The sequence below is a fragment of the Echiichthys vipera genome (genome assembly GCF_963691815.1).
Source record: "Echiichthys vipera genome assembly, chromosome: 9".
Classification (NCBI taxonomy): Eukaryota; Metazoa; Chordata; class Actinopteri; order Perciformes; family Trachinidae; genus Echiichthys; species Echiichthys vipera.
The window spans coordinates 19,870,160-19,893,723 of record NC_139834.1 but is presented as its reverse complement, the minus strand read 5'-3'; the positions used below and the strand labels follow the sequence as shown (position 1 = coordinate 19,893,723).

General features: G+C 40.6%; 2 protein-coding genes across 9 annotated transcripts in view; both read right to left on the bottom strand.

Moving 5' to 3' along the window:
• Positions 1-2,421, bottom strand: part of kif1b (kinesin family member 1B) — a 58,947-nt gene extending 56,526 nt beyond the window's left edge. For all 7 annotated transcript variants that reach the window (XM_083920040.1, XM_083920045.1, XM_083920042.1 and 4 more), the window contains exons 1-2: positions 2,187-2,421; positions 833-988 (exon numbers count right to left, since the gene is read on the bottom strand). In XM_083920040.1, the coding sequence (XP_083776166.1) occupies positions 833-938 (106 nt within the window). In that variant the 5' untranslated portion in view covers positions 939-988; positions 2,187-2,421. The remainder of the gene's footprint in view (positions 1-832; positions 989-2,186) is intronic.
• A 1,052-nt stretch (positions 2,422-3,473) lies between these two features.
• Positions 3,474-23,342, bottom strand: ube4b (ubiquitination factor E4B, UFD2 homolog). Of its 2 annotated transcripts, XM_083920795.1 has the most exons (29): positions 23,033-23,342; positions 21,492-21,711; positions 20,375-20,510; positions 20,166-20,253; positions 19,790-19,934; positions 17,794-18,019; positions 17,085-17,558; positions 16,016-16,126; positions 14,743-14,884; positions 14,260-14,360; positions 13,963-14,077; positions 13,501-13,584; positions 13,201-13,257; positions 12,526-12,642; positions 12,213-12,311; positions 12,012-12,125; positions 11,493-11,691; positions 10,895-11,033; positions 10,673-10,772; positions 10,328-10,455; positions 10,082-10,180; positions 9,563-9,798; positions 8,179-8,305; positions 7,898-8,042; positions 7,457-7,591; positions 7,081-7,272; positions 6,142-6,316; positions 4,807-4,953; positions 3,474-4,581 (listed from the first exon to the last, which is right to left on the bottom strand). In XM_083920795.1, the coding sequence occupies exons 1-29, from the start codon at positions 23,054-23,056 to the stop codon at positions 4,517-4,519; spliced, it is 4,140 nt and encodes a 1,379-aa protein (XP_083776921.1). In that variant the 5' UTR covers positions 23,057-23,342; the 3' UTR covers positions 3,474-4,516. The 2 variants fall into 2 exon arrangements, with proteins under 2 accessions (XP_083776921.1, XP_083776922.1); XM_083920796.1 differs by lacking the exons at positions 16,016-16,126; positions 17,085-17,558.
• Positions 23,343-23,564: the final 222 nt, after the last annotated feature.

The following is a 23,564-nucleotide window of genomic DNA, read 5'->3' as shown; positions in this document are numbered from 1 at the left end:
GATTAGTTCAATGTACATAATCATTAAATTAATCAAGTAAATTGTATTTGAGTAAATCCATCTTACAATTAGAAATGTTAAATTGCAATTAATTTTCCAGCCCTATTTTCACACATACTGCACATGTGTGCCAAGAATGAGTAAAGCATGAAGCTGCTGGCGCTCAATATAAAACTAAAGCTTGGGAAGCATATCAAATACTACATCCAGCTTTATTCTGCTATGTTGTCAAAGGTGAGACAAATCTGCTGACAACTGCAACATGTGATAAATTAAATGACATTTCCTCTAATGCCAGCAGGCCTTTGTCACTTTATTCTTATGTGAAAAGCACTGTAAATGATTGACGTCTGGCCATAACGCTATAAATCTCTAAAAACACTTTACAGCTGTATGTGTACACTGAGAGATAACATAATCATAAACCACAGAGTAGCAGACACATCCATTCTAAAACACCAACTGTGTGATAAAGCCTTGATGAATTGAAGGTATTGGTGGGGCAGGCTGTGTGGCGACCCCTGGGTCTCCCAGTATGAACCAACTCAGCTCTTCTCAAAGAGACCCCTAAGGCATGCAGGCCCCATTAGGAGGAGGAGGAGGAGGAATTTCACTCTGTAAGCCTTTTATTCTCTTTCAGGCTGTTTGTCCCCAACCGTCCACTATTCAGTTTGCTCATTCTACTGTTCCCTGCTCAGAGCCCTAAAGGAAGACCACGTGGGAGCATGTGTGGTATACCAAACTTCCCTTCACAGACAGGCCTGCATAGATTCAAGACATGGTGTTTGGTTTTGTGTTTGTGTCCTTGTGTGTATGCTAGTGGTCTACTTACTTGTAGTGTTGCCTTGCATCTGAATGATACATTTTGACTCCTTGCCCGTCTCCCTGGAGTTGAAGGGCCGGACTCGAACGGCGACTTTTACAGACGCCCCAGACATGTTTGTGGTTTAGGTTTAGGTCTCCCAGTAAGATTCCTTGTAAATCCTCCCTAAAGGAAACACAGTAAGAGAGATGTTTGAATCTGCTTTGTAAAAAGAACATCTGGTATTAAATATGAAGCAAGACCGTGTTTGATTCCTTATTTAAAACAAAGATAAACTCCCAGAATACAATATGGCAGAACCCATTATGACATGATGTAAATGACAAACACAATGAAAGTCTACCCCCCTCCCGACTTCCAGTCATAACAGCATACAACAAATATGGCTGACCAAACCCACTGAGGTGCTTTAATATTTTGTAAACAGCTGTCAATCAAATATTTGAACAGTCAAATTAAGGATGCAAGCTAATGCATTTAATGCATAAATTACATCAGAAATACTTTTTTTGCTGAATACGAAATACCAATATTGCATGTCATAACTGGGCTGCACGAACATTATTATTTGTTTCATTATAAACACAACATTCAATACGTGTTTACCATCATTGAAAGCTATACACCCCTCCGCGACCCGGGACTACATTAGCCAAATAACTCTGTTTTTTCCATGTCCTTGCAGTCAGCCATACTTGCAAAAGCATACGCCCATGAAATTCTATCTAACATTGACCAACGTTGTGTGGGCTACAGTGGGGCAGTGAGCCGGGCCTTTGCCTGCTACATCTAACCGATCATTCTCTGGAGGCAAAGAGCTTATTTCTTTTACATTTTAAAACATTAAACGTTAGGACGTAGGCTAATCCTCCGCTGCTGTATGTTGTGGGATAGTGCAGGGAGTAGTTGCATGCTTATTTTAGCATCATGGGCTTGACACAACATTCCTGATGAACCCTGCATGGGAGGGTTGCAGGATTTTTACATTAAGGTAAAATCCTAAAGGGTGTAACGCTTTAAACGCTTGCGTGTTAACTGTTGTATAAATGTTTTTAGGACACAATAAGGAACTAACTGTCGATAACCTCCAGTGTCAGTCTGTCTGAAGGATGTATAACGTTAACTATCTAAACATAGACAAATACCGTGCTCGTAAACAAGTAATGTGTTTGTGCAAATTAAATAGGTATATAAAACTGTAAAACGCTAACGGTCCAAAGACACTCGTCCCCTGTGACTAACGTTAGCTAAAACTGCTACCAACCGGCCAACAACTGCCGGGATGAATCTGTAATTACAACCTCGTATTATTATTATTATTACAAACATATAATAATATAAATAAAGACATGTATTCACTTACGTTTGAAGACTCTCACAAAGACAACACCACAGGATAGTAGGGGACAACTAACGTTAGCTAGCGGGGCGTCAAGATGTGTTGTTTTCTATCAAAATCCGCGAGCACGAAAACTAAGTCCACTTTGGTGAAAAACACCCATTATAGCGGTATCCTTCACCGGGATGGACACGTGACAGCAAACCGGAGACTCCTTTACGAGTTTATTTTTCCAGAAGAGACACAAGGCGGACGTCTAATCTGCACACAAGCGAGAAGAAGAATTGATAGATTGCCTTGATTCACCGAAGAGATTACGTCAACTCCCTCTCGGGCCTTGCTGACTGACAGCTGGATGGGCCAATGAACGAAGAGAGCCCGGTGACTAATGTGTAGCAGAGCCAATGGCTATGCTCAGAATCGGACAGGGAGAGTGAGTGGGCGGGGTTTATTTTTTCTGCCGTGACGCCACACTGCAGGATTTCTACCCACCGCTCCCCGTACCGCTGTCACCGCAACACCCGGGGTCACCGCAAAAGAGCGCCGTCTAGCGGGGAAATTGAGAATGTCGCATGTCAAGTGCTACAAAAAACAGGAACGGTTCTGCACATTTCCTAAACTATTTCTACAAATGTATTTCACCACCCAAGAACCACAAATGTCGGACCATTTTACCTTCATATAGTACAAGACTTGTGAATAGTCCAAATGAAAACCAAATATATTCTTCTACGTTTTCTGTGTTTGACGCAATTCCCTTTATTTTAGGTAACAAACTCTGACAAAGGGGTCATTTTTTCAGGATAAACTGCTCCACTTTAACCTTAATTATACAGCATGTTGAAATCGTGCTGATACAACTGCGACAGTTGCCAAGTTTAATTCATTAGTTTATAGTAGAAGAATGACTAAGCTTACGCACTTGAGAAACCACATTAAAATATTTTGTGTTGCCAGGAATGTGGTATAAATTATCTTTGCACATATATAAACATTAACCATCCCAAGGGAAAGCGTAATCTTACCAAAGATAAACTGTATGTAGGCCTGTTTAGAATGTGAGTGATTTATTAATATTGAATTGCTGCATGTTCATTTTTTTTACTTTAGAAAAATAAGCTTTAGACTTTGTACAATCTGATATTTTGTAGTTGTGTGTAATGTGCCTCTTTTCACAAGGTCAAATAAACTCACCTAATAAACCGTCAAAAATGACCAAACAAAACCACTATGGTATCAATACGTGGGAAAAAACAGTGACGAGTTAAGAATTACTGTGCATCATCATTTATTTCAGTTCAAAATCCTAGCTTCCAAAACAGGTATGTGGTTAAAGGAAATCATTTCCTGTACAGTTAAGGTCAGCAAGGTCATGTTAGGTACAGTGCCATTTGAAAGAGACCATCTTGACGTGAGAGGTCAGTGGTTCTGAAGAGCAGACCTTTAATGGTGTGCTCCTACAATGTTGTTCCAGGTGGTCATGCTACATTCTCTCATGTTCCTTCCATTGAGCCTAAAAGATGGTTATTTGTCCATGAGGCGCTTAGGAGGATCTGGACTTGAGGCCATGCACACACTAGTAATAAATTCAGTCTATTGAAGTCAGCAGGGAAAATGTGACTAGAAAGGAACAACTGAACATACTGTATTTTGGTAAACCACTGCTCATCTTCCTACTGTACTCAAAAGGAAACTGACATGTAGGATTAGTTTACGTTAAACTACATCCTTAATTGATATTCCCATTTCTGAACTTCAACAAGCACATACTGTGCATCTGTTAGCTCTGGGACATCAGCTTACATTATGTGGACTCAAGTTCATCATTGTCACAGTCTCGATGATAATGAACACTCGGGGCTAGCAATTTTAATCAGATCCCACACCCGCTCTCCCAAATGGATTACCCTCCCCTGTCCCAAAAAACATAAGTCTTTAATGAAGCCAACATACAGAGTATTACAGAACAAAATGAGAACCGTAAATGAAAATCGATGAAGTGACTCTATGCACCTCGCTGGTAAACCTGTTGGTGGTGGAAATGTCTTCTTGCAGCACTAGAATGCATTAACTAACTCTTGTTAAATATATGTATATATTTTGATATATATATACACAAACTCATGAGAAAAAAACTTAAAAGTCTTAACTTTATTACATTTTGTTTTTAGAACCATGATAAATGGTTGGAGACAAAAAAAAGGTAAATGCGAATACAAATTAAAATCAGGTCTTTTTTTTTTTAACTTCAAATGTTTTTTTGTTGTCGTTGGTAGAAGTGACACTGAATTTGGGCGTTTTGGACAGCTCTCTTAATGATGGTTAGCAGGCCAGACGTTGGGGACATGTGGTCTTCAGACAGGCCGTCCGCCCTGTTTCTCTCTCATCCAGGTATGGATCCTCTCCTTCAGCTCAGGGACTGTAGCGTTAAGAACAGACTGTGATGAGCATCCGAGAAACTTACATTTGCATACTAACATGCAGTCATTTAATTTGACATTTATGTGTCCTGAAATCACTTACTGTAACTTGAATTGAGACAATTGCTTTGCTGTTACTAGTAAGAAAGGCTTTTGCTCTTGCTTACTTTGAACAGAACTTTACATGTAACTTTTTGGTGTTAAAAGCTTTGTGTGGGGGTTACCGGACTCCAGCATGCTCTCCGTCAGTGGCTGCCTGTTGAAGGGATCAGTGGGGGAGTTAAGCAGGTGGCGCAGGATGATAGATCGGTCCATGATGTTCCCCGAAGGCAGAATCACAGGGTCAGTCATCAGTGTGTCCATCAGAGGGTCTGTAATAATAGTGTCACATGTATAATTTACAGACGATTAGGAACAAAACGATCTCAAAGCGAAAAGCTTCAATTGACAATTCTAATTTAGACACCCATCTTTCATTACAATGAAAAGCTATTGTCATGTTCCATTTTCCTTTTTCCTTTGCAAAAAAGCAAAACAAAGTCTGCTCAACAGGTTGCTCCTTGCATTTGGATAAGTGTTGGTATTCAAATGTAGTGGATACATCGGAACAAAGATAAGATACTAGCTAATCAACCCTCTGACTTTCGCAGACTTTACCTGTATTTGAATTACAGTAGAGGGGACATATGCTTATTTTCAGTATTATTTCAACATGTCTAGCCCAAACCGCTGAAAACATTGATCGTTTTAAATGACAGCAATAGTGGCGCATATATCAAAACACCAATAAAGAAAATATTCAATAAATACTCTACACTTTAAATAAAGTGTGCCCTACATTGAAATGTCATAAGGTTGTTACAGTGGGACTTGTGCATTATAAAAATAAAACCTGGCGTGGGACCACAGAGAAAGACGATACGCAAGTCTCATGTACGGCACACTCCCGTCAACTGTGGTAGGTTGGCTGGCATATCTGCAAATCAAAGGAGGCATGTGGGCCACGTTCTGTTTCTAGATTATATTAAGTCTGTGGTTATGGGATAGCCTTCCTCTAAGCTGTCTATATGACACCCATGAGCTGCAAAAGCCTCTGCAAATGTCTGGAATTTAACCGCAACAGTGGCTGCTGAAGATCCTGTCTGTCTGCACTTACTGAACTGAGGTCACACCAGATTTCTAAACAAGTGACTTTTTTCTGCTTCTGGACAAATATTCAGTGACCTGATACATGCAAGTAAGTTAAGCACACACACAAAAAAAAAAACATTTTAAATTTAAACATTACACATTTTATCTTAAAACTGTATTCATGGATTCTTCTAGAAATGGGACAAAAACTAATTTCAGGATTTGGAATTTTGAACTAATGCCAAATTAAATATAACGTCATATTGGCAACTATAAAAGAAAAATTTGAAATATTGATATGTATACTAGACAGGCATCTTCTCATGACACGGGATTGATAGAAAAGCACTTTGAAAAGTGTATGTTAGTGCAGATTCTGTTGCAGATGCAACACACACACACGTGCACACACACACACACACACACACCTTTGAACTCATCAGGTGCGTCACTGTAGTCCATTTCAGACTGGGAGTTCTTGGCGACTATTTCCTCCACCTTCTCCGATAGCAGCTTGAATTTTTCAATGGCAATAGAGGACTTTATACCAGCCTTCCTCATCTTTGAGATCACCTCCTCAAAGAGCTCACGGCTGTACGACCGCTGCACACAACAAAGAAGAGACCAAAAAGAGAGAACATTTATAAAAGGGAGCTGCCAGAGAAGAGCATCTTTGAAGTGATGTGAGTATTCAGTACTTTAACTGTGTGTTATTGTCACCGTATTTAAGACTTTTACAGGTTGAGACACTGTATGCATCAAGCAGCAGCCAGGTTCCCCAACGTATTACTTCTGACACACACTCCCAACATTACAATATTAACAATACTGACAACTTAATAAGTTTAACTGGTATGTCACTGGAACTGTATCAAATAAAATATTTTCGATAATCAAATTATTTATTATCAACTGCCTACAGTTAATATTTGATATCAAGATGTCTGTGGCAATTAAGCCCTACAACATCAGAGAGGATCAGAGAGGAAAAGGTGTTAAGTCAATTAAAAGTAGCACTAAAAAGTATTAAAGTAAATGTTCAACATTTCTACATAATCACACACACAAAACATGTCCCAAGTAAACATGTTACAGTTACTGCTTGAAACTTCACGCCTTATAATGAACTAATCTACAGTGTTAACTGCTTCCTGCTTACATAATCATGAAGGGAAGTGGGTACCACCAAGTACAACAGAGTAATTCATGCTTATGTCTTCAAGGCAATACGGCCATGCCTTTGAGACCTACCACAATCGCCTGTAGCCTTTTCTCGTGATCATTATTCATCATAATACTAGCAAGTATCTCTTAATATTTGAGTAAAAAACCTGTATTTGTGATTAACTAGGAACTTCAGAGCCAACCTGGTCATCTGCAATCGCTTTAGCAAAGCGAGCACAGTCTAGCTGAAGGTAGATGTCGGTCAGCTGGTCTAAGAGCTTCTTGGGCTCAAAGCCATACTTCTCGGGGTTCTCCACCTTCAGGTCCCGACACTTAGGCCCACAGAGCTGCTGGAGGTTAAAGTTTAGCATGGCAGCTAAACGAGGCCCGAGCTCCTGTATGACAAAGAAGGCACTGTTAAAAATAGCCTGTCTGGCTGAGGATTTAGGTGGCTACTGTTGCCTTTACATTCATTGTTATTGTATAATTGAGAATACATTTCCACTAATGGAACCTAGAACATATCAAGTTTAGCTGTAACTCTTTTACAAAATGTAAAGTGGGGGCAGTGACACTCACAGGCCTGAGGAAAGGCTTCTGGACTTGCTTGGTGAGGATGTGGAACATTTCAACCGTCTCCGTGGCCAGGGCTAGATAGGAGCGCGACACCCGCTCATCCTGAGTCAGCTGAGACTGACGGCTCTGCTGCTGCTCCTGAAAGTTTGCAGGTAAACACACACAACATTTTTCTAATATATTCTGCAACAGTTACCTTCACAGCTCGGCACAGATATGACCTGCAGCTCACACAATAACCACTTTTCTACCATTTTGTCTTTGCTGCTTCAATTTTAAATCTCTTCCTTTAGGACATTTAGCACTGTGATTCCTAACTACTTACAGAAACCTTTTAATACTTTAATTATGTGTGTTATTGCTGAAATAAATAAGGGGTTGACCGTTAATCTTGTCGAAATGCATGTAATACACAGGCAATAAAGACAAGATTTGAGCACTGACCCTAGGCAGCTGTTCCCACTGCTCCTTATTCTTCATTTCTTCTTGAACTTCGTGGATACGCTTCAGGGATTCAAGGCTCTCGTCTAACAAGAAGGTGGTGTCATTAATCAGCATGTTGATGTAGCGCACAAACTGCTTGCCGGAGCTAGATGGGAGTATGCATGAAAGGAGATAGAAAAGTAGGTCAGGTTAGAATTGATCAAAGTCAGACAGGCACTGGCTCAAACCTAAGCTGTGTAATTGTTTACATGATACAAACAATTAGTCAATAGCAAACTCACTTGAACTCCTCCATGAAGGTACCATGGTGGGCAAGGTTCTGCCAGAGACTCTTGAAGATAGTGCTGATATGGTACCGTATAGTGAACTTATCATAGAACTCGCTGGTGGCGCCGGTATGCTCAACATCTGACCAGAGGAGACATTTTTTTTTTAAGTTAACATCCCCCTTTTTTAAGTGGGGTGAGGGTGGGGGACAGTGGATGTTCAGAGGCAGATAGCACATGGAAGTGGTGTACATCATCTGAAAGCTGAAACCTGAACACTGTGTGTCAAGTTCTTGTAGTCATTATACAGAAATAAAAATGAATAATTAAAATTAATTTTGAGAGTAAATAGAGGGCTTAGAATTATCATTATCATCCTCTATTATGTCTCATAAGTTGTTGCAGCAATTTGTGCAAAAATCCCTCCAAAATACCAAATTAAGACACCCAGACCTTGAGGAACAAGACAAATTCATGTTGTGATTTGATATCAAAAACTATTGCAATTAGAGATTACATTTTTTGGTGATAGGATGGTGAGCACATATGTTGTCTAAACTGCTCAGAACCCCCCTCATTGTGAATGTGTATGACTGCTGTATGTTTGAGGAGGTGGAAAGAGGGGCTGTAGGCACTGAATGGTAGCCCCGCTTCTGTCAGTCTGCCCCAGGGCAGCTGTGCCTACTATCATAGTTTACCAGCACAATGTATGTCTGTGTGAATGAATGGAACCTGGATTCTGTAAAGCACCTTGAGTACTGAGAAAGGCGCTATGTAAATCCAATCCATTATAACATACCTAGAAAAGCCATATATCCTCTGAATGCCCTACGTCTTTAGTTTGTGGTTGTAAAGATTTTTGAGGATGAGATTATCCCTGAGGTCACAACAGCTCTTTTTATACAGTACTACAATGAAATGGCTACAATGGGGACTAACTTCAACACACACGAATACTCAGCTTTCCACTTAAGCACAAGGTTTGAAACCTCCAAGACCCCAGTATGCAAAAATATTAAAAACCTACAATTTGGAATAGGCGAACATGACATTTGTACTGCATGAGAAAACTGCTTGGTTTTAGCCCCAAACTGTCTGGGATTGTCATAAAATGAGCATGTAAGGGGAGACTTATATCTGGATGAATTGTGGGTACCCAGAGAACCCACAATTCATTCAGATATCTTGAGGTCAGAGGTCAAGGGACCCCTTGGAAAATGGCCATGCCAGTTTTTCCTCTCACCAAAATGTAGCCTAACTTTGGAGCACAAGTCCACTACAGCTTTAGAAAAAAAAGACTGTTAAGAGGTTAAAATGATATAGACCTTACTCTCCCAAATCTACATTATATCAAATCCACTACAACAACAGCTTGGTAGACATTATACAAAGAACTCACCAGTGTAGAACTTCATGAGGGCGGGGACCAGTTGTTTGACAGACAACGGGTGGTTCTCCATCATTTCAGAGAATCGCTGAGTACGAGGCTGTACTGCAGGGTTGGTGACAAACAGCACCTCCACCAACTTGGCGATAAGGTAGGGGTTCCTGATGTAGTTCTGGCTGCAGATGAACACCACCAAGAACGTGACAATGTCCTGTACACACGGCTCGTATAAAACCTGGGGAGAATACCTGGAAAAAGGGAGGAGAAATAAGTTTATACATCACTCTTAGCTTTAGCATTCTATGTATGCTGACTCTGATTTACAGCACAGAGAATTGTCATATATTTTGTATTGATTGTATTACTTTGTATCACAGTTTTCTTTGACATTTAATATCTATTCTCATATTATATTGTCCTTTCTTTTATCAGATGTTATAGTTGCTAACATTGTACATTTTATTATTCCCATCCACAAGATTCATAGTTAAAACATCAGTCTCCACCCAAAAAAAAACCCCATAAACGTACTGCACGACAAAAAGCAGAAACTCGGCCACATCTTCAATGTAGAACTCCGGTAGAGCAGCAAAGCTTTTGGGAATCTCGGGGTGCAGCGGCAGGTTAATGCTGCAAAGAAACAGACACATATTGAAAACAGTGAAGTGAGACACAGCATCTAAGATAAATACAAAAAAAGCTTTTTGGTGCCATTTCCATTCATCAACATCAATACCACAAACAGTGACATGTTCGGTCAGTGGCAGGGCGACTCACTTGGGGTAGGCAGGGTCCACCATGCGAAGAATGAGCTGGATGACTGTGCTGTAGAACTGCAGACATCTTCGGAGCAGGTTCTCATCCAGAAGGCCCACGTCAGCACAAGCTTTGGCTCGTACCAGTTTCTGACAGGAAGTCACACACGATAAGGATCACATTTCTGTAAATATGCTCTGTCGTAGAAACTTGCATGTTTCAGCATTTAAGGATAGTCCTGGGCCCTCTACTGTCCAAATACAGTAAACTGAGGGATGGGTTAGGATTTGTTAGGGTCTGTACCTTTAAAATGGTGTTCAAGGTTGAATCAAGGGATCAAATCATGTGCAAGGCTGTTATACTGACCTTGAGCTGTGTTTTGCATCGCTTGAGCATCTCTCTGTGTCGACTTGCCAGGGGAGAATCTTTCCATTGGCTTTCACTGTTTTTTAGCTCCTCCACAGTCCTAACATGAAAAAAAACACAGTTAAAAACACACAGACAGAGCAGGCTATGAATACATACATGTACTTTTACAGTAATATTGATCAGTGTGCATTGTAAAAAAATAAATAAATAAATAAATACCTGTTCAGCTCGCGGATTGCTCGCAACCTGCGGATGTAACGCCTGCAGCCAGGCAGGATGGACAAATGGTGGGTGTGCAGTGTCAAGAAGAAACACTCGGTGGGGAACTTGGGTTCTGAAAACTTGGTGGGGTCTTCATCTGTCCATGTGAACAAATCAATATACATTACAGAAACAAATACCACCGTTAGAACTATGAGACATTAACTTATGTCCAAGGCTTTTACAAATTATTTCAATGGTAATACATAACATTAATTGTAAACAGAACAGTATGTTCTGATATTATTTTGTAGATGACTTGATATAAAGCAGATGGAATACAGACAGTAATCCAAGGATGATTCATCTGAGATTAATTTAAAAAACAGAGAAGAAATCACAGATCTTACAGGTTGATGAATCACTCTGAAAACTGAACGCAAAATGGCTCCTCTTCATGTAATTAACAGATTTCTTAAAATGGCAGCAGTCTATGAACAGCATTTACTCAAATTAACACAAAAAACTAGTAACTCATTTCAAACTTCTAGTACAATACATTTGTGTAAAAACAGTCCTCACAATCATAAATCTGTATATTTTTATGTCAACTTACGCAGTTCGGTCAGCCAGCTCTTCAGCTCCTCCATGGTGGCTTTCAGGCGCGTCTCCTCGAGGCTGACAACAAGGCGACATCGTGGGTGGAAAATGTAGTAAGGATCCACTGTCTCCAGCTTGATCTTCATGCTCAGCTGTTGCAGCACCCATAAGAAATTGAGCATGAAGCCATCTGTTGAGACCAGCTTGTCATCGGTCTAGGGAAAAAAGAGATGGTAGTTAATAACCTGAATATGAGAACAAATTAGCATAACATATGTAGTGAAGACTTTGAAGGGATTTAATAAAAAGGTATTACATATATTTTTGGAATAAACTTGGAACACACACACCTGAGTTATGGTGTCAAATAATGGATAGAAACGTATTTGCAGAGCATTATGTCACAAAGAAGTTGACCTTTGACCTCTTGGATTTAAAGTAATCACTTTTTATCCTTGAGTCCAAGTGGAAAATTGTGCGACATTTTAAGAAAATCCATCATTGAGCTATCGTGTTGAAACAATGGAAAACATACCTGCATTTGAGCTTTCTTCACATTATAGTTGACTAGAGCTGCCATGTAATTAAGAGCAGATTCACGTGTTTCTCCATTTAGTAAAATGTTATGGAGAATTTTGAACAGATCACCCTGAAAAAGATGACAAATAACTTCAACTCTTTATTTCATACACAAAGGATGGCTATAGAATAAAGACATTATGAAGCCGAGACTCACCCTCGCTGACTCAAGGTAGTGCTGCAATGATTGGCTGACGACACGTGTGTTCTCCATGGTGATGGCTGGGCCAGAGAAATACTTGTCTCCTACTTTTGTCTTAAAATGGAAAACAAAGGTGTTGAGTTTACTTGCTACAGATTGTGTGTACATTAAACAACGTGCCAAGATTCAACTTTGAAGTATTATTGCATTAGATCTGCTTTCATCTGAGACAAATTTCAGATTTTGGCAGGGCCGTAAAGAATGACAATACATTACAAATCTAGTGCTACTCTGGTTTGTTGATTATTTAGCCGTTTAAGAGACTCACATCATCCTCAGCAAAGACGGAGAGACTGAAAAAGGCTCCCACGAAGGACAGTCTCTGGATCTCTCTGCCACAACCCGGGCTGAGAGGTTTAGGACACCACAGAGGCAGTGACGTTGCCTGCACAGAAGAGCCAAGAAAGACATATTACACAAAAATTCCAGTGAAAGCCAGTTTGTGTCAACAACTGTGAAAGACAATTTAAATTAAATTAATGTATTCCTACCTGCTCAATCATTTTAAGTCACTAAGAAATATTAAATGTCTTCATGTCACTCACAATAAACATTCAGTAGTTATATTAATCAAATAATAAGTTAACACACAGTTAAGAAGTTAACAGGTGAGCTTAAGGTAAACTAAAAGAACTCTGATTTGAGAAGTTGTTGTGGCTAAATATAGTCAGTGCTTTTCCATGCACAGGGGAATTTTGTCTTCTCTGAAGCATAAAGGGGACCTGGTGTCTTGAATAAAATAAACAGAGCTCATTCTTCTGTGCTGACGTCAACTGGCCATTCCGGTATGATGAAGGTATAAACAACAAAAGACAAAGGCCACTCTACTGTTTGGCGACTTGGCTTGAGAAATAAACAGCCTAAATAATCTGAGCAATGAGGACATAATGATGAACAAGTTAGTGCCATAAATGTAGCTTTGGACATCCAAAGGTATACTCACCAAATTGCACACTGGGTGAGTCTTTCCAAACTTGATTTCACAAAGCTCAGCTAATGCCTGTAAAAACAAATCAAAACTGAAACAGTGCTTGCCTCATGTTTGGCTTAGAGGTAAATTAAGTGGTATGATCACCAAACCAAAAGTCCTACCCCAGACATGTTTTTAAAGTATTAAAAACTACTCTGTTATTAGTAATATTTGTTTTACATGGTTTCACAGGGTTAACAGTTCCTATTTGAAAATAGCTCAAGTCCTATCTCTGACCTAGTGGTAGAGTATGGGTCAACAACATCCCCTTACCATGAGGGGGAATTTAAAGTTGTCACTGTCAAAGGAACATTCTTTCACTGCAAGAGCCAGCCCATGGAGGATGGGAATGAAGATCTGAAAAACAAGGGGAAAAAACAAGACATACATCAGGCCCATGTCAACTTTTAGAATTGCATTTCAAGCTCACAATATAAAGCTGTCTGTTTGTCTAAATTATTGCAATTTCTTCATCCCTGCGAAGGTACTTTAGGGTGGCCGTGCTTAACTCCAATTAATGCACAGAGACATATGTGAACTGCTACCTCATAGGTTTCACATTGCCTGTAGAGACAGGTTTTTTTTTTAAATAAAGTACAGTACAGTATAGTTCTGCCCATTTGAGTGAATATGAGTGCGTTTGAGGTGCCTTACTGCATGCTGGGATAGGTCTCAGAAAATGTGACTCTAAATTAGTATTAATATGTAGCAAAAATGGACGGAAGAGCTTCCCACCTGACGGAACACCTCTTCCTCCTGATGGGTAATGCGCACCAGCTCCTGTATAAAGCCATAAGGAAGGTTCCGACACAGCAAATAAGGTACCAGCAAAGACTGATGGAGAGGGTTCCTACACATAGAAAACAGAGAAGCATTGTGTGAAAATTAAATAAATAATGTTTCTGGAGTCAAGGTGAAAGAGTAGTTGCTATGGAGACTCAGACTAAAACGGAAAGGAACAGAATGCAGCAAAATACAACGACATAAGAAAATAACCCAAAGATTGTCACAGTGTGTGGCTGGCTTTCTTACCGCGGCTGGGTCAGCGTGCCTTGCAAGACCAGGGCAACATGGGAAATACACTGAGAGCGAATGTTGCTGAGAAGCTGGCTGACATTTGGTTGGCTACACATCTGAGAGAGAAAGGAAAAGAGAAGAGGAGAGGAGAGAAAACGCTGTTGAAGAGGTGTGATAATAATGTATGCTGTTGATTTCACAGAAACTCTCTCCAGACTCTGTTGAATCAAAATGTTCTATGACCGAAAAATCTTCGCTCGTTTCCAGACCATCTGGCCTCCAGCTAGTGTCGGAGGTACATTCTGTCCTCAGGACATTTTGTAACCAATTTAGACATGGTGAATAAGCTGAAAAGAACTTTGTTGCTATAAGAAGGATCATTACAATCTTGATTAAATCCCTATATAGGTTTTGCTCTTTTGTGAAAGTTAAAGAAAAGTACTCAATACAAATAGTGTAAAGCATGTGAATTAACATTTCTGTCTTGCAGACACTTACCTTGGGGGCTTTCCTCTCCTCCATGCCAACACTGTCAAAACGCTCAATGAGGTAGTTCAGCATCTCTGTCTCTTTGCATGCTTCTATGGTAAAGCGGTCACTGGCTGAATCGCAGGACATCCCCCCTCCACATGCACCAAGACTATAAACAAAAGGGTACACAAAAAACAAGGACACAGAGGGATATACCGTTAGCTTCAAACATAATCATGTAGGGTTAATCTCAAACCCACCCTCAAGGGCTCTGAAAGAAACAAACTATAAAGCATTAGTGACAGCATTGCAGCATCTCAGCAGTGGGCTCTTGAAAGAGAAAGTGATCATATTAAACATTGAAGAGCTGCAGAAAGTCGTTGAAGCTGATATTAGGATACAGCTTGCCACAATTAATTGACAAATGCGGTGACAAGAGTTTAAATTGCTGTTAGTGGTCAACTGTAACCGCAAAACCTGTATGCTTCAAAGCAGGACAGACCTTAGACGGTAATAAAATGAACTTTATAATCTGTACAGTGGACACAGGCAAAGCAGGAATATCATCTCTGTCGTGGGTTACAATTATTCTCATAGCTTAAAATGAAAACACATTATATCGTTAAAATAACAGCTCAACTTTATTAATGACAGTTTCTACTGAATAAAGATGCGATGGTAGCTGAACTAAACCTATACTCTTAACTACGTAGCAAAACAAACACCCATAGAACAATCAGACTTCTCACCTAATAATACTGCCCATGCATTACATTAATAACACACAGTTCAAATCTCGTGCTGTACTAATAGGGTAAATGATAATGAAATGATGAAGTTGATATGCTTTTTAAGCATTGATGGTAGTTTCTCTGGGATATGCGATACTGCATATACTCATATCTATTAACATTAAAAATGAAAGTAAACCAATCTTAAGAAATACAGCATATCTAAGGTGCAGGGTTACAGAAACACAAAGCTTTTCAGGTACTCTGGCAGACCTAAACGCCAATTAAAGTGGATGACTTTATGCAGCTCTGTAGAAACCGTATGTAATACTTGCCACCACACTCCGTTAAAGTTGTAGTTAAGGGACCTTATGTCGAAACGGCTGATGACCAAAAGAATTACAGAACTCCTAAAAGATGGCTACGCCTACATCCTTTTATTTAACACCACTCTACCCTAGTGTGTTTGTGCGCCGTTAGTGATAAGCCTTATGGTCCCACTGGAACATGCAGTGGACACATAACTTAGCAAGCACACACAAACACACACACACCGTGCAGCGGTGTACCTGGACCCAAACTGAACCCGTGAAAAATCCTCCTCCTCCTCCTCCTCAGAATCTTCATCACTGCTGTCCTGAGACATGTCAGAGAGGGCAAAGAACAGGACCGACAAGGGGCTGACATGATGAGGAAAAGACACAAGGAGAAAGGTTGGAAGAAAAGAGGATGTTGTGTAAGCATGAAGAGACAGAAGGGAAGTGGGGAAAAAAGACAAATGTAGAATGGTAACAAGTCACGAGAAAAGAGGACAAGGAAGAGGGGAGCACTAAGGAAAGGATGCTGGAGGGTTGTATGCTTGCTTGAAGACTACTACTTGTGCTGCTTTTAAATATTCATTAATGCCATTTTATCTGCAGCTTTAAGACACTGTCAGAACATTTTTTTTCAAACCACAAGTGAACAGACTGCCACAATCACTCATACAACTTGAGCACACCAACGCAAAGAGGTTCAAGCTTATTTGTTTGACAATTTCATAGCAATGTAGGATCTATAAAACATGTTTAACTATCTAATATTTGTTATTTGCAAATGGGTTAGATCTTTTAAAATGATACAAATTGGGAACAAGCAATACTAACTTAATACTAACTTAAACTAGAATGCCTTTTAATCGCCTGAACACCCCATATATTAGCATTTTTTGTTAAATCTCAGAGATTGTAAGTTTGTAAATTGTATTGTAAATTAGTTGTTATTGATAATCATTGGCAATGTCTGCAGTTTGAACTGTTAGGTCATACATTTTACAATTTGGGCACTTGTAACAGACAGCACACTGAATTAGTTTTTTACAATTTCTGATAGAACTGGATTTTAAACATAGAAATGCTAAAATATCAGGTTGTTCATTGACTTTTGGACTAGTCTAAATATTAGCCAGCTGAGATCATTATAAGCTTGTAGGTATAAGTAGATATAAGTGACTGCATGTTACTTGGCATAAGAAGCAATGCATACAACAAAAGGGCTCTGGCCAACTACTCTCAGTCTGGTGGTTCACAAAAATTATGGTTTTAGTATGTTTGCTTGCTTGTGCACCACACACTGACATGCAAATGGCACACAAGATACCTAGACGGTGGGATCCTGGAAGCAAAGGCAGCCTGTCTGGTATTCAATCTGGGAGAAGGGGGAACCATCGGAGGGGGTGTGGAGGGTTGGTTGCGAGCCCTAGGCGAGCTCAAGGAGAGGGACTGGGGGCTGGGTGGTGGCACAGGAACTGGGGTGTTAGGAGGAACAGAGGGCCCTGCAGGGCTAGGAGAGGGCCCAAAGAAAGTAAATCTTTGGCCCGGGCTAGATGGGGAAGGAGCCCCCCAGGGAGAGGTGACAGAGTAGGGCCGATAGCGTTGGGAGATGGGCATAGGTGCAGATGGAGGATTGAGTGTGTGTCTTGGAGGAACAGTAGCGGATGGGCTAGGGGGCACAATGAATTGTGGGATAGAAGGTGTGGAAGGTACAGAGGGTGTTGTAGGGGTAGGAAGAGATGGAGAGGTCCTCTTGGCTGCATCCAAAGCCATCGAGTGAGGACTACCACACCCATACAGACTGTGGACAATATTGAGATGATGATTGGCAAAACACATCTAACAACGATGTCTTAAAAAATAGAAATGATCAAAGCAAACTCAAAAAATCTAGGGAAGAAATACATGGAAGCTTCAAATCACGATACCAATTAAATATCAATTAAGCACACCTTTGAGGAGGAGCGTAGGTGACCAAATCCGCCTTGATATGTCTCTGGGAATAACACTGTCAGAACTTATACTTAGGGACTTGCCTGGACAGAGAGCTGGCTCCAAAGGACCCTGCACTGGGGCCCATGGGGCTGCCACCTTGGCTGGAGGGCTGCACCAGTGTAAGACGGTGGTCAGGGGATTTGGCTGCTGCAATTGGCTGAGAGGTGGCGGTCAAGCTGGCGAAAGGGTTGTGGACACGTGCCTGGGTGGACATCATTAAGACTTCCATCAGGATCTGGCCGATCAGGTCTTTGAAGTCAGAGAATACTACAGAAGTGAAAAAAAAACAACAGTCAAAAGCACGGAGTCAGCTGTAAAATAAAAATGTGCACTCAGTAAAGTGCAGATCTCTAGGTGTGTCTCCCTCTCCCCACCCAAACAAAGAGTTGAAACTCACTTAATTGTCCCCCCTGCGTGGAACTGTTTTTTAATCCCACACCCAAACATTCTGACTATGCGTACAGCTTGGGCGGCAAATTATAGGTCAACAGTATACTGTATGCCACTAAGATGTATACAGATCTGAAATCTGGGAACCTGAAGATTAATATGAGATTCAGCTAGTGTGCACTTAGAAACCCCCATACATCCTCTGGTTTGTGGTTGTAAAGTTTCATGAGGCTGTGATTATCCTAGAGGTCACAACAGGTCAGTGACATCAAGTTTTTAAAAAATGGTCTACCTACAATGAAAGGTCTACTTTGGGGACCAACATCATCACACATGAATAAATTGCTCATAAATGGCTCATTAAATCCAGAAAAGTCTCTGCATTCCAATCATACCCCATGTATGCAATACTAATACACAAGTTTTAGAATAGACATGAGAAAAACGGTGTCGTTTTCGGCCCATCTGATTAGCCATGATTAGGACATGTCTGCAAAAGAGACTTGGGGGTAATCATTAGGGATGGGCACGAGTAGTTAATTCAAAGATCGAGGGATCATGTCAAATCGAGTACTTGTTTCTCCAAATCTCGTTTTAGAACGCAACGCATCTTTTTACAGGACTAATCAGTGCCGTTGTAGAGAACAGGCGCTCTGCTGGCACAGAGGTGGCAGGTAACAGCAGGTGCTGCTTTGCCAAAATGCTAAGTATTTTGTACCGGTACCTGTTGACTTCCACCACTTCAGTGGGTTTTTCTTAGGACGAATGCATGGCTCGATGTAACAAGCTTCTAGCTCGTTGACGTCCATTTTTTTCAAACTAGTCCCCCCCAAAGAGGGTGTCCAGTGCCTCTGTGCTTGCGACGTTGCTGCCCCGAGCATCACTGCTTTCAGCCTCCATATCGTCTGGGCCTTGCACAGTAACCCCGTCATGTAGGTCACGCAACTTCTCTCAGATGGTGAGGCGAAGCGCTGGTTCCAAAAATCGAAGGCGTTTGTGTCTCGAGTCAAGTGCAGAAGCAAAGTGCTGTGCATGCACGCGCGCACACACAAAATAACTTGTTGTTTACCAATCGAGGTTAATTTGAAAAGAGGACTACCCAAGGAATCAACCACTCACGCCCATCCCTAGTACTCATAGAACACTCTTCTATGCAGATATATTGAGGTGAGGGTCAGGGGATCCCTTTGAAAATTGTCACGACAGTTTTTCCTTCTGCAAATTTTAGCCCAACTTTGGAGCATTAATTAGCCCCCTGCCAGACAAGCTAGCATGTTATGGTACCAACTCATTCCTTAGGTTGTTTAGTTACAAATGATAGCAGTATCTAAACTCCATCTTTAAAAAAAAAAAAAAAAAAAAACAGCCCACTACAGCCTCTTAAAGACAGTAATACCTGGTCTAGGAGTTAGCATCAATGAAGGTATAAACATTCAATACCACCACACCGCAACCCCAAGAGACTTTTAGCATACAGTCATGAAAGTGCATAAGAAATATTATATACACACACACATGCACACACACTTGACCGAATACATGATGGCCTTCCTGGTTTACGCTTGGTGGGGATAATAAAACGTTACCCTTTCACAGTCAGTCAGCTTATTATGGTGACAGAGATAAAAACCTTATTCATTGACATACCATCTTTAGGGTTCTGGTGGAACTCTGCAGCCAGTGAAGGGAGAAAGATGACATCTCTATCCTGCTCCTTCCACGATACGCGGAGAACCTTACAAATTAGCTGTAGAGCCTGTTCTTCTGAGACATCCGAGTTTGCAGAGGTTTCCTGAAGTGCAAAAACAGAATGACAACACTGAGGGCTGACATTACAGATTCTCTGATACTTATTAGAATAGAATTGGAAGTCCCAAATCATCTTCTGTAAAAACCCAAAGACTACTTTTATGTTTATGTTTACTCACTTGATCTCAAGATAGGGATGATCAAAGTTAAGTACGCCAAGGAATTAAGGGTAAAAGACATGCTCTATAGTGTAATGTTCCCTGCTGCCGTTTACCTTTTCAGTCAAGTTCCTCTTCTCCCTGCGGTCGCTGTCCTCCACCTCCATGTTCTCTATCCCTGAGTCCACATCCACCTGGGACATGCTGGAATAAGACAGAAGCACAGTGCTTAGTAAGTCTCTTCATTCATATGCAGACAATGCTAACATAAGTTTTGAAAGCCTTTGAGCTGGGCAGTACAATATGACATTAGATAACCTCTTACCTCTTTTCACAGGAGGCAGTGTCAATGTCCATGCTCTGCGATCGGGACAGGCTTTGGGACTGAGTCTCAAGGCTGTTGGAGGGGGAGCTGGAGAGGGAGCTTACACCCTCGCTGCTCTGACTACCAAATACCACTCCTGAAAAAGCAAAACACCACAATTGAGCACCTAAAGAGGCTTTACATTTGTTTGCTTTTCCCTACCAAAGCAAACAGTTTTTGCAAAGACAGTTTCATCTTCTAGGTCTCCTCGAAAAACGTATGGCTCATAAATAAACAGAATATATATATGATGACAAATGGTTTGTTGAACTATTTCTTTTTAGCAACATTAGGTTACACACGCTCAGATGGTGTGTTATATCTTGCCCTGAATAAAGCAAACAGGTAGAGAGAAAGCTGATTAACACCCAGGATCTTACTGTGGGTTAACTAAGGGCTAGAATTAACATCCGTCTCTTGGATACAGGACAAACCTATTATTACCAACAGTTCAATCAAATAAATACTGTATACACTGGTTGTGTCAAAGAGAATATTAAGAATAAATGCATTAACACGCAATGGAGGCTTCAGTAATAATGAGAAGTACTGCTGGCCCGACAAACTATAAAAAGGCAGCCCTGAATAGCAACAACACCATCTATACATACAAGTATTTTCTAGAGCAGGGCATAAAAGCATTAATTCTCACTCTGTACAGTGGACGTAGGCATCCGTTTCACACAGGGACACTGGTGATCACAACAAGCTGCTGCTGTTTGTGTTCATGTCATTCAGAGTGTATGACTGGTTCTTGGTGTTTGAGTATCAAGGTCACAAATATAAAAAGGTCCCTTTCCGTGTTACGCTAAAACTCAAACAACTACGGTTGTTTATCTTCCAAGCATCAGAAACAATGTGTCACGGGATGAGTAGGATAATAGAGTTAGACAGATGATCAATTAAGAGGCTAATGACAACAACTCTTTGGTGACAACTGGAGAAAGCGGAGAGGATCCTGGCCAGTTGTTAACATCAATCCTAAACTGCCTTCAATAACATATTGTCTGCAATAACAGTAATTATGACAAACTGGCTAAATACATCTCAAAACCTGTAGATTGTATTCAGTTCATACCGGTGGTACCCATAGGGGATGTGGCAGGGGTACCACTGTGGACATTGAGCCCCAATGATTGAGAGGCAGCTGGTGGCAGGGGCTGGGGTGCGGCACCTGAGGGTCCAGGGAGGGGTCCAGGGGGAGTCTCTCTCTGAGGGGATGTCAGGGGTGTGCTGAGAGGGGTGCTGGGCTGTGACGTCTGTCCCCCTGCCAGTCGCACCAATCGCCTTCTGCGGATCTTGAATAGATATACCAGAAGATTTACACATTCACTAAAAGTACTATGTCCAGGCCTACATAATATGGGCTTGTTTTATAACAGGACTGTTGAAGTGTACGTACATTGGCCATTAAATTACTAGCCATAGTGTTTTTTTATATCTCCGGCTAAATGATCAAGCACAGCTAGGATAAAATGAAATGTAAAGCGATTAAGTTTTTTCATTACCCATCTTTGATAATTAGCCCCTGCCAAAAGACTTGAATCACCAATTAAAGCAGTGGTAGGTTTTTTTTTTATTATTGGTTTTTTAGTGACATTGTCTTAAATTTAAAAGACAGGCATGTCAAATATGTAAACATGTATCCTACATTGCGAATAAAGTCAGATGTGAGTCATATGTTTGTTTACCATTGTTCATTTTGTAATCCTTAACCTTGTTTTAGTTTTCAGTTATGCTTGTTTTGAGCTGTATGTTTATTTATGTTTTTGTGTCTGTTTATTGAGAGTGACAAAAAGCCGGAGTCAAATTCCTTTTATGTGTTCACACTTACTTGGCCATTAAATCTGATTCTAATCGTGCAACTCTGCAGACAACCATTAAGTTACTACAGTAAATCAACAGCACACTCGAGTTGATCGAGTAGCAAATTGCGGGTCCAAGATGACAAAGGATAAACACTTTGTATAAAATGTTATGCGTGGTTCAGAGGGAACAGCTCAGTGGCCACACAGTCGGCCCACAGTTGATTGCACAATGGTGGCCCGGTGTGTGTGTGTTTTATGCTGAGTCGTCTCGCAGGCTAATTTTTTTGACTGTTAGCACAACAACGATAGCAACTGTCAGTTATAACTTGGCAGCAACAAAGAATATATACAAAAATGAATAGAACACACAATATAACGTGTAGAAAGCACCTCAAAAACAATTCAATGTGTTTGTATCATGTTGTTGTGTATGTGTAATTCATTTGTGCACAGCATCTTACGTTGTAGCATTACGTTAGCATTTTAGCTCCGGCTAAATTAAATTAACGCTCACATAAACATACGAACCAACTGCTAGTTCGTTCATTCGGTTATTTTAACCGGCTCTCCTTAAATAAACATCTTATATCGTTGAGCACCACGTACTTATCTATTTAAATATAGGATTTTGGTCGCGGATACATTTCTTCAGTTGAGACTGTTAGCTCCCCAGCTAGCTTTATTAGCAGGTCGTCTAGTGGAAAACGATTTGATACAAAGGTCCAGAGGAAAGGGATTCATTTAAATGCTATAAAAACAGAATATTAATTTCCGGCACTAATTTGAGCGTTTTTTCCAATTGTCTTCTTACCTCATCTGCGCTCAACTCCTCCATCGCAGCTAACGTTAGCCAGCTATTTCACTTTCAACTGCTGTAATGTTGTTAAAGCACACTCTGCCAGCTAACAGCCAGCCTGTGTTAGATCTTAATATGCATAGTCCAACTCCTTCAACAAATAAGTGTCAGCCTTAGATTGTCTTCAAGATAATAATAAAAAACTAGGATGCCGGTATATAAGGAGGGTGGCAAAGATACAGTTCCTCCAAAAAAGTATCTCGTTTGCTGGTTTTCTACCAAGAATGAAACAAAAAGAAAAGTAGCTAGCTATTATACGTCAAAATACAACGGCGGCCATTTTGGTTCTACACAATGTCACGTGACTTAAGAAGAGTACTGGGGGGAGGTGTGAGGCTTCACTGTGGCACAGATTACATTTACTCTGGTTTTAAAGGTGTATGTAGATTGTGTCAATCTAATGGTATGCAGTACTAATTGACTGACTGCTAGCTGTTCTAAGTTTATCAAATGTATGCTTATGTTTCCTTTTCTTCTTTTAAAAACA